Source organism: Varanus komodoensis, unplaced genomic scaffold, assembly GCF_004798865.1.
Source record: "Varanus komodoensis strain SLA01 unplaced genomic scaffold, ASM479886v1 scaffold414, whole genome shotgun sequence".
Lineage (NCBI taxonomy): Eukaryota > Metazoa > Chordata > Lepidosauria > Squamata > Varanidae > Varanus > Varanus komodoensis.
In genome coordinates, this window is record NW_025335961.1 from 43,862 (window position 1) to 54,876 (window position 11,015).

Genomic DNA, 11,015 nt, shown 5'->3' on the forward strand with positions numbered 1-11,015 from the left:
ACCCCTGCTCTAGACCCTTCACCTTCTCCTTGAGGAGGGGCACCAACTTGCTCTTAGCACAGGGGTATCCTGGGGAAGGCAGACGAACATGGCACCGGTGCCTGCAACACCTGCCGCTCCTGCCACGGCCTTCTCCTGGCCTGGCCTGGCCCGGCCTGGCCTGGCCCAGCTCTCAGCAATCCCAATACCCACTCCCCACCCCATGGCTTGTCTTGCCTACACAGCCCCGGCCTGAGGCTGGATATCCTGCTCCCACAGGGAAGACAGTCCCCCGGCCACCCAGGCCGCGAAGAAGGGACAGCTTCCTTGTCGTGCCACCCTTAGGACATTGCCTGTTGGTATCAAGGGGCCAAAAGCAGGCCTCGCGGGCAGCCTCCACGCAGCCCAGCCCCGTCCGCTTCGCCAGGAGTCATGGGGGGCCCACGTCAACACAGCATGCCTTGCAGCTCCTACCGTTTCTTCCATGCGTCCCCTGCGGCTCTCCAGCTCCTCCTCGCTCTGCTTCGCTGCGACTGCCCCTGCTGGGACAAAATAAAAAGAAATAAACCTGGGAGATGCAGGACGGACCGAGCGAGGGACTCCGTCACACAGCGCTTGGCTGAGCCAGGAAATTCCCCTCCATGAGAGGTGACATGATTTGGACAGATTTCAAGGGGACGGAAGGAGGAGGTCTCCATGGCTGCAGTCCTGATGACAGGAACCATGTTCCTCTGCACCCCAGTGGCCGGGGAACATGGGTGGGAGGGTGCTGTCACCCTCCCGCCCTGCTTGTGGGATCCTGCAGGCGACTGGCTGGCCGAGGCTGGGCAGGACGGACCACTGGCCTGATCTGGCAGGGCTCCTCTTGCGTCCTCCTGGACATGCTTGAAGGACAGTGAAAGGCCTTTGTTTGCAAGGCACATCAGCCTCTAATGGCACATCAGCCTTCCCAGACATCACGAGGGGCGGACAGGCCAGATGCTCCCGGAAGCTGCTGCTCATCTCAGGGAGCTGTTGCTCTGGGCAGAGCACCCTCTGGGCCCCACTCACTCCGGGGCCTTGCGAGGCCGACTTTGACACCTCCCGCTGGGTTACATAGATTGCCTCTCGATGCAATCGCCCGCCCCATTTCTCTGCAGTCCCATGATGCAGCCATCCCAGACCCCCATCTCCACACACATTCAAACAAGAGTCACCATTCAACGAATCTTCTGATTTCCACCTAAACAAGAAGCAACGCCTGATGGCCCTCTGCCATGACAAGCATCCAACGGGGACACGACGAGGTCGTCGCAAGGTTGTAGACATTTCATCATGAAGACCAGTTCAGCAGCAGCCATGCAGAAAGGAGTGTTGGCACCTTGCTGGGCGCATGAGTGACTGGATGCCGTTTCCCTGAGGGAAACATCCGAGAGGGACCGTTCTGGCCCACAGACCCCTTGGAGCAGTGGAAGCCAGCAGGCAGCCTGAAGCTGGCCGGAACCTGGCCCCTCATGGTCCACAGCGCCTCCCCCTTTCGGGCACCAGCTCTGCCCAGACAGAATTAAGAGAGGGCCCCACTCTCCCACGGAGCTGTGCCTGCTTTTCTCCAACACCATCCAGCTGCCGGAGGGCAATGTCAAGCGCCGGTGCTGGCTCTGAGCGCCTGAAGCAGCTGGGGGCCAGGGGGTTGCAGGACAACCTCCGCCCGAGGGACCCTGCCCCGCCTCTGGGGACAGCAACCAGCCTGCAGAGGGTGAGCGCAGGAGCAGGGCAGTCCTAAATGCCAATCCGTGTGCGGCTTCTTTGCGGCCCTCCCTGTGGATTTGTGCAGCGGCAGCAGCCTCAAGCGGCAGGAGGGGGAAACCTCGCGGCTCCGGCGGGTCTCCTGGGCCCAGCTGCTCACGATGCACCACAGTTGTCCGCCAGGCTCATCTTGGACAAGGCAGCATCTGAGAGCTGGAAGGGACCTCTGGAGAAACCTTGCCTTCTCCAATGAACCAGGCCTTTTGGAACATAACCGCCCCCTCTCAGTCACATGCTTCTCATATCTCTTTCTGACAAGCCTCAGGAGGAATTTGAGGCAGGATCCACGTGCCTGAGGTTGAGAATAGAGGGAGTCCCCTACATACCAACCTTCGCATTGTGAACTTTCAAAGATCAGAACATGCTTGTGGCAGGGGGAAGGTTAAAGTCTCTCAGCCACCCGATAATGAGCTCTTGGAGGTGGGGAGATGCCGGTGTGGAGAGGGGACGACTTGGTCCAGCCCTTGCCCAGATTGAAAGCAGTGAAGCCCTCGACCAGCCACTGCTGCCTGGTGGAGGCTGAGACGGCCATCGCAGAGCAAGGCAGCCCAGGGAGGCCGCCTCACAGGGAGACCGCACGGCTCAGCTCTCACGGGGAGCAACCACCCTTCTGCTCAGGAGGAAAGATCCAAGCATGGGGCAGAGGAGGGACTGATCATGTCTGTATAACATGCTAAGTCCCAGCAGCTTATGGACTAGGGTGGCTTAATTTTTCATAATTTTTCAGGGTGGCACAGAGTATAAGCCCCCCTGATAAGTGGTGGCTTGTTGCAGAGTTTTTTCAAGCCATGGTGGCTCGCTGTGCCATCCAGACCCAAAGAACTCAACCCACCGTGGTTAAGCCAAAGGGCTGCAGAGCTGCCCGGCCAGACCAAGAAAAGAATCCTGCTACTCTTGCGAAGGGTCCATTGGGCACCTGCCCATGCCAGCCATTTCCAAGTGCCCAAGTGGCACTGGGGCAGCTGGCAAAGATCCCCCATGACAGACAAAGCTGGCAAAGGCTGGCTCTGGCTTGGTTTGGCGACCGCCACTGGGGAGGATGCCCGCTGCTCCTCCGAGGTGCCCCAGCAGCGCTTTGGTGTGGCTGCCCATCTTGCCCCCACTGCAGTTCATCTTTTGCCAAGTAATTGTGCCCAGATCTCTCCATATGCAGAGCGAGACCAATGCAGATACAGGGCTACACTTTAACCCACCTTGCTCAGTTTAGGTGGTGGAGACGTGGGGGAGGTTGGAAGCTCAGGGCTCCTAGGAGGCCTCCTGGGATGCCCACAGGAGGCCTGAGCAGGGTGTGGGGAGGGGGCAGCTACTGAGCAGCTTGTTCCGCAGTCGGCTTTGGGTGTCATCCGGCCCTGCTCACTACTGAAGGTGCAGGCCAGATGCAGGTACAGGTGCAGGTCGACTGCTGAGCTGAGTCCCCAGAGGCGCTTTGGAAGGCAACCGAACGGAGCAGGTGGCTTCCCTTCTCCAGCAGGCTCAAGCGAGGATGAGCTCCTGCCCTCTCTCCACTTACCCGGGATGAAACTGATGGCCCCTCGGAGTTTTCCTGGAAAGGAGAAAAATAAGGACGGCCAGTGTCTTCAGATGTCTGCGAGGCGATGGGGGTGTTTCCCCATCTCTCCCTCGCCTCCATTTTCCGGCCAGCTAAACCAAAGTACACCACACGGTTCCAGACAATCGGGTCTAAGGGTTGAACTAGGACCTCGGGGCTCCTTATAAGCCATCCAGAGGCCTTTTTTTAGTACTGGACGGCGTAGAAAATCAATCAATCAATCAATCAATCAATCAATCACCACCACTCAGGTGTGATGCTCCCTGGGTGACTTTAGGCCAGGCACTCGCTTTTAGCCTGACCCAGCTCACAGAGTTATTATTGTGAAGGTTAAATGGAGCTTTGTGAGCTGCCTTGACTTCCACACAAGAAAAAAAAGTCAGTTACAAATATAACACAATGCTGTAATAGTAATAATAATACATATTGAAATACGGAAACAGAGGGTAAAATGCTTCTAAGCTACTCAGTTTGGCATAATGCAGGACATTCTGAAGGAGAGCAAAGCAAGCAAGCCGGAAGAGAAATCCTTCCCTGGGTCCCAGACATGGCTCTCGTTAAGGTTCCTTGTGGAATCCGCTCATCCAAGAGACGGGGTAAGCGATGGTCCACGGCAGGAGTGAGGAAACTGGGCTTTCAGTGCAGATGGGAGCTGGGTGTCCAAAACATCTGGAGGCTCACAGGTTCCCCACCCCTGTTCCCCAGTCGGGCAGGCAGAATGGGTGGCAATTCTCAGTTGCGTGGGCAACTTGTTGGAAGCCCTGAGATGGAGCCGGGGAAAACAGAACTTGGGACACATTCCCCACGGGATTTGTCAGAAGGCTTTTCTTTGAGATGGTGCCCAATCTTGGTCCCCGGCACCCATGTGCAGAGTGTACTCCTCACCACCCAAGGGAGACTGAAGGCATCTGTTATTTTCAGTAGAAGATCTGCACTTGGAAGGACTGTCTTGAGTTTGATCACCAGAAGGAAAGAGGGAAGGAGCCAGCTCACGACACTGGACGTGCTTTAGCATTCCCTCATACCGACAGTATTTCATTATATTTCCACCCACCCCAAAATTACATTCACTAAAACATTTTAATGCTGCGTCAAGGAATGCTTCTTATTGCAGCTAATGATGTTGTGATTCTGGTGCCCCCCACAATGGTTTTAAGTGCATGAAGGCCGAGCTGTGACAGGTTCACCTGCTGAAATACCATTCTTGCCAAAGCTGAGCCCTTCAGAACACACACCAGAAAGGTAAAAAGGATCCACTTACAGGATACCAGAAATTTAATTTTTCCAAAACAAATATGCAAAGGACTTGCAATGTCCTGAGCTGGGTTGCCTGGAATCCAGGCACGGAGGGGAAGGAAACAGCCCCTTAAAACCGTAGTAATAAAAGATATGCGAGAAGTTAAAATTCAGAATGGTCTCCAAGACTTCACCAAAGTTAAATGCATTTAGGATCTTGGTGAAAATTCTGGCAGTGGACAAGAGAGTTCAAACCCAGTGACACTCCGGTGCCTTCCAGCCCCTGGTTCCGGACTTCACAGGTTCACTATCAGGCAGTACCCCAGGTGAGAAAATAGGGAGCCTGATTCAAGGGTGCTGTGGTGGCTGGTGGTCTTTGGGGTGCCACTGCTGTCCTGGGGGTTCCCTCTCCAGTATGGGTGGACACCGGGAGGCCGTTCCCGCGCAGGGGGCAGCGACCCACGGCCTTCCTTCAGGTCTTTCCCTGCTCCTGCTCCTAAAGCTACTTTCAGGGAGGCGCCTTTTGGGGCTGCCTCCCCCATGGAGGGGCCACGATCCACCGTTTCTTAGTGAGGGCCACCAACAGAGTGACGCATGTCCACATGCAGCCCAGCAAAGGCAGCCCCAGCTTACTTACTCATGATGATGATGATGATGGCCACAACAAGCAGGAGAACCAGAGCCCCTGCGACGGCTCCTACAATGATCCACACATTCCCTGAAAGGGGACAAACGCATGTCAGTCCAGAGCAGCAGCAGCTCTTCCAGCCTCATGAGGACGCTCCCCCCCAACCCCCCACCCCATAACAGAACAACGGCAGCTTCCCTCTGAAATTTGGAAGCAAACTGCAACAGACTCAAAAGGGCCCCTTTCTCCTTGAGAACAAGCCTATTTTTGTGGCAAAGTGCCCATATTTAGGCCACAACACTGCCAAATGTCAGCAGTGCGGGGCAGCAGCATCAGTGGGGCCTGTGAAAGGCTGCGCCCGCACCCCCCAGCTACATATTCGTCCCCTCAGAGTTTTTTATCTATTCAGTCCTGTGCGACTCTTATTAAGACAGGCACTGCATGGAAATCTGCAACCATTCTAACTTCGGGCATCCCAGGGCTGCAACGCCCACATCTCTGTCATGATCTCAACCAGAGATGAAGCATCTCCTTCCAAGGGCCAATCTTCCAACTCTCTTGCCAGGAATCACACCCTCCCTCCACATGAATGGGAATCCCTCGCTTTGCACCCCAAACCACACACACACTTCTCTTTTAGATTTCTCCATCTCTCCTAGGGGAAACTCAACTTACAAGAATCCAACCCCTGATCTGTGCCTTCTCCCTTCCCCAGCCGTTTCTCACCTGCAGGCCCCTCCCAGGCCAAGACCAGAGGCTGCGACAGGCCGGCATGGGCCACACGGCACCGGTAGCGGCCCCGCTCCTCGGGCTCTACGTCAGTGTAGAGTGAGATGTAGTAAGTCCCATCCGGATTGGGGGCCACACGACTACGGAAGGTCTCGTGTTCGCAGCTCTCCCCGTCTCTGGTCCAGGCGGCTTCGATCTCCTTGGGGTAGAAACCGTGGGCCCGGCAGATGAGGGTTTCCACGTCCTCCGTGGATGACTTGTGGCAAGTCACCTTCACTTCAGGGGACTCTGCAAAGTGGGCAAACTGGGTGTTATCACCACTAGCAGAATCTCTCCAGCGATGGGCAGGATGGGGCATATCTGAATAGCAGGTCTGTGTTTCCTGGGGCCATCCAGGCCCTACTAACACTGCCTGAGGATGGGCTGAAAGGGATTCCCAGGCACCCAAATATTTTCTATTTTTAAACATTTTGAACATTCTCAAACCGGGGCTTAAGGCGAAATCCCTGCCTGGAGCCATTCTGCTTTGGGCTTCAGGGAGGATCCCTGCAGGTGCCAGGGCTGAATCCGCTCCACCACCCCGCAATCGAAGGATGGGAGTAGAGTGCTGGCTCCCCCCAGAGGGTCAAGCTGGAACTGCAGCTCTTGGCCTTGCAGCCCTGCTTTAATGTTTAATGCTACTTAAGTGTCCATTCTTGCACTTCTTGCTCTGTCTTGCTTGGGCCTGATTGCCCATGAGCCTATCCAGCATTTCAGAGCCAGAAAAAGATGATGTGCTCAATGATTTCTGTATGTTTTGTTGGAGGCAGTTGTTGCAAAGCATTCTACGTTTAGCCATTTTTCCCAGTTTTCCCTTCAGGAAGGTGAAGAAACTCTGCACATGCGCAGATACTCCCGGCAGGAGCGTTAAACTTTTTATCAAAATGGCAAGGATCACATACTTGCAGAATCTTTCTCCCTCTGAGGAAGGGCCAGTGGGATGTGCTTTTCCACTCCTCCCAGCTCGGGGATTCCTTAGCCAACCTGCCCCATTTCTCTTCCCCACTCATGAGGCATGTGGTGCAGAAGGGCAGATGGGTTTGGAATCAGTGGGAGAGCAGCAGTCTTGGGGAAAAGCAATTATTTTATCAGAGATATCTGTTAGGCAGGTGAGGCCCAGCTGTCCCAACTGGAGGATTTGGTTTGGTGGGTTCAGGAAGGGGGTTCCCACACACGTCCAGCCCCTGCCCCATACCAGCCCTCCTGCCCTGGCCCCGCCCAGGCTGAAGCTGGATCACAGGCCTGTGGGGGGTGGAGGGTCCCCAAAGGGAAAGGGCAGCCTCTGCACTTCTGGACATGTGTGAGCAGGGAGCCCCACAAGCTGCCAAAGAGACACCTAGGGGGAAACTCCCAGCTTTCATGCTCTGCTACATTTTGACTTCTGGGCCAGATGTAGAGTGAAAATCTGGGAGAGGCACTCAAAAGCAGAGCTCCCCTCAGTGCTGGCTGAAATGGAACGTTCCTGCCATCTTCCCACTCTTCTGTCCAGTGAACAAGGAAAGGGGAGCAGAAACTGCCCCCCAAGACACCTCCGTCCCCACCACACACCTGTCCTCAGCAGGGTCTCCTTGCCATAGTCCAGGTATCTCTGCAGCCACTCAACACACTCCTCCTCCAGGTAGGCCTTGGATCTCTGAGCAATGGCGGGTTCGGCCTCCAACTTCACCTTGCTTATCTGGGCTGTGGCATCGGCCGCCGTCCACCTGAGATGCTCCTTGTCCAGGTTGAGATAGTCGCTCCCGTCGTAGCCGAACTGCATGTATCCTCCTTTGCTCCCATCACTCTCCAGCTCACAGCCGTACATCCACTGCAGGGTGTGGAGCCCTGGAAGAGACAGTCAAGAGGCTGGGGGATCAGATGGGGATTGCTTCCCCCAGACGCCAGTCACAATGACCCCCACAACACCCTCCAAAGAAGCTTCAGGGTGAGACTTCCGAGGAAATGGCAACTCAGCAGTGTTCCCTGATCTTGTGCCTTATCTTGTTTGTTCCTAAATTGTCCTTGAGAGGTTTTTTACTTCTCTGAATGAGCGGTGGGCATGAAGACTTTCTGTCTGCAGCTCTGGTAATGAGATGGCTGGATAAGGTAAACTAGAACAAGTTATAGGGTTGACCTCCCCCACATATACTTTTTCTTCTGTTTTCTTTTCCCTTTCTCTCCTTATCATTTCATTTTGTACTGTTTTTCTTACTTTATCTTCTTTGCCAAGGGAATAATACCTAACTTGCTGAAATTTAGATCACACTTGCTTGTAAATGAAAATCCTCGGAGCCCCCAGCTATTGAATAATGGAGAAACAGACAAGCAGAATATGCTGTGATGGCAAAGTTAACTAGCTATGTAAATAGAAGACCGTTAGAAGAATTCAGTGATCAATGAAAATTTTATTATGGTCAGCATGATTATAATGGGAGTTGAGGGGAGTTTGGAAAAGAAAATGAAAAGCAGTAGAGCCTCTCAGATGGTCAGAGCTGGCAAGCTTGAGTCACAGATGCTCCTCTTTAAATGTTTCATCAAAATATGAATTATCCTTTTCTGCAGGAGACTGATACGTACTCCTCAGGGAGTGTGTTCAGCAGCAGGAAATGCTGTTTCCTTTCTCTACCCTGGCAGTGTCCCACAATGAGGAAATTTTAAAATGTGAAAACTGGGACAGGCATGTGATCTTTGGAAACCAACAGGGCCGCTGCTGCCGCTGCTCCAGCATGTGGAATGTGGCAACTGCGCAGTGAGGAAGAGCCGGCCGTTTGGAGGAATGGGAGGCATTTTCAGCCCTCGGAGCCGATCCTGTCCAGAATCGCGTCACAGTTCCGGACTGGGCAGAGCAGAGTGTAACACAACCAGCTGGTGACTCTGGCAGGCCGGGAAGGGTTACGTGACGTGCAGGGCGAGTGCTGGAAAAACCAGGCATCAGCACTAAAGAAAACCACATCCAAGGCTGGGCTCCTCTTGTGCAGGAGAAAGAGGTACCAGCCATTGTGCCCCACGGACACTGGAGGTAGTTGTGATGAGGGGTGAACAATCTACACCTGGACCCAAGGACTGTTCCACTGGCCCATGGGGTGGTGGAGGGAAATAATGCTCGAGGTGGGGAAAGGCTCGGGGTTCCTCTCTGAGGAGGGGTCCCCTTTTCCTGAGCAGCCCTGAGCTGCCTGTGCCTGAAGCTGGTTGAGCATTTGAGTGATCCTGGAAGAAGAGGGCAAGGACTCTCCGAATTTCATGCTCAGCCTGGCTATAAAAGGCAACAGGATAGGCTGCATTCGGCCTGGACAGCCCACAGGTGGCCGTTCTCGGCCTTGCTACCTGCCACTCCCTTCGCATAGAAGGAGAGCGCCACTGAAACTCCTATTCATAATCGTGGCCCCACAGAACACGTGGGGCACAATACGTGTCATCAGCCAGTCGGGCTACTTCAGAGTCGCTTCCCCCTCCAGCGAGCCAAGCTGCCCCGGTCTGAATGACCAGAAGAGCGGGGTCTGGACAGGGGAGCAGGGTGTGCCGGCAGCAAACGTGGCAAATCAAAGAAGCCACCATGGGAAGCGGGCAAACTGGCCCAGTGGCTCTTGGTCTAACCCACCTCACAGGTTGTTGTGAGAAGATGGACAGGAGGATTGGGAAGGCTGCCCTGGGTTCCCTGGAGGAAGAGCGGGGAGAGGAATGCAACACATAAATCGGAAACTGTTTTATCCGAGAAATCTGAAGGGAGGGGGCAGCAGGTTTGTTTGGGGAAGTTAAATGGACATGAATTTCTCCTGCTTCCCTGCAAAAGCCTGATAATAGAGGAGGTTGGCCATCTTGAGGAGGTGACATGGTTTCTCGCGACATGAGACCAAAAATGCTTCCCTTGTGGCCAAATTATGACTGGGAAACACCTGAGCGCAGCGTAGAAATGCTCTGCGTGGAAAATCTTTCGGATGACCATCCCAATGCGAGAAATGTGGAAGACTAGCCAATTCCCAGACCAGCAAACCCACAGATGTTGCCCCATTTAGAGGCAGAAGAAAGGCATGGAGAATTGCTATGGTTATAATCTCATATTCTGCTCTCTGCTGGCCTTTGGCAAAAATCCTGAACCATCCGTTTGATGGATTTACTCACTCACAAATTTTTAAGGGGTGGGGGGCAAGACCTCATCATCTACTCTCAGTCCAAGCCAATGTTTTCCAAGCATGTGCATCTCATCTTTTTTCTTATTACCAAAACAGAAAATAACTGTCAGGAAGGCAAGAGAGAAAGAGCCACACAGAGCCCTCCGATGGTGGGGCCAGGGCCACCCCTGAAGTCCCCGTCACAGCCGTTGCAGGCAGCGGGGGGCCTGGCGGGCGCCCTCCCCCCCCCCCCCGCGAGGGAAGGTGGCTGTCATCTGGAGGGGAGCTCTCCTCCAAGCGGCCCTGCAGGCTCCCCGGGGCCCAGGATGACGCTGCTCCGGGTCCTTCCCTGGAGGAAGGGGAGGCCTCTTGCAAGCCTTGTAGGGAGAGGGAAGGAGCTGCTGCCCTGGGTGGGGCCCCCTCCTTTCCCCCACATTCTCCTCCCATGGAAAGGACAAACATTGGACGGGGATCTGCCCCCCTCTCCTGTGCTCCACTCACCCCCTTTCTGGTTGTAGTATTTCTGCAGAGTCGCCAGGTTTTCTCGTAACATTTGCTCAGTTTTGTGCAATTTCTGGGTACCCCTCTCCCAGTACTGGGCATCGTCCTCGCCCACCTTCTCCATCCAGGGCGCCGCTGGCCTCTTCCTCCGGGTGCTGCTGTCATAGTGGGTGATGGGCTCGCTGTCCACGTAGCCCACCTGGACGAACTGGGGCAGCCCCTGGCTGGGCTCCAAGACCGCCGTGTAGAAATAGCGCAGGGAGTGGGAGGAGGCGGCTGCAGAGGACAAGGGGAGGCAGCAGAGTTAGGGGGCTGCAGCTGAGGACTCCCCTAAATACTATGGACCCTCAGGGATGAAGCCACCCTATTGGAGTCCTGTGGGGAGCCCCAGATGCGAGCTGCAGGCCAGTTTGCGCAGCCGTGGTTGGTGAGCCGGCTACAGTGGCTTGACCAGGCCACACGTGGCTGGCCAAGCGGCCTG

The 11,015-nt window shown here is 54.9% G+C and overlaps 1 protein-coding gene across 1 annotated transcript; it reads right to left on the reverse strand.

The window, feature by feature from the left end:
* Positions 1-6: 6 nt before the first annotated feature.
* LOC123029925 (H-2 class I histocompatibility antigen, alpha chain-like) lies at positions 7-10,796 on the reverse strand. Its single transcript, XM_044443362.1, has 6 exons — positions 10,535-10,796; positions 7,494-7,769; positions 5,853-6,194; positions 5,187-5,267; positions 3,275-3,307; positions 7-518 (listed from the first exon to the last, which is right to left on the reverse strand). The coding sequence occupies exons 1-6, from the start codon at positions 10,656-10,658 to the stop codon at positions 217-219; spliced, it is 1,158 nt and encodes a 385-aa protein (XP_044299297.1). The 5' UTR covers positions 10,659-10,796; the 3' UTR covers positions 7-216.
* Positions 10,797-11,015: the final 219 nt, after the last annotated feature.

What these genes read in the sequence shown, in the direction of transcription:
- LOC123029925 (XM_044443362.1), bottom strand. Translation starts at nt 10,658, where the DNA reads ATGGAGAAGGTGGGCGAGGACGATGCCCAGTACTGGGAGAGGGGTACC. An exon ending in AGATCAGGGGTTGGATTCTT is followed by an intron (nt 5,268 to 5,852) that starts GTAAGTTGAGTT and finishes GTCCCCTTTCAG; the next exon opens with GGAATGTGTGGATCATTGTA. An exon ending in CATCATCATCATCATCATGA is followed by an intron (nt 3,308 to 5,186) that starts GTAAGTAAGCTG and finishes TCTCCTTTCCAG; the next exon opens with GAAAACTCCGAGGGGCCATC.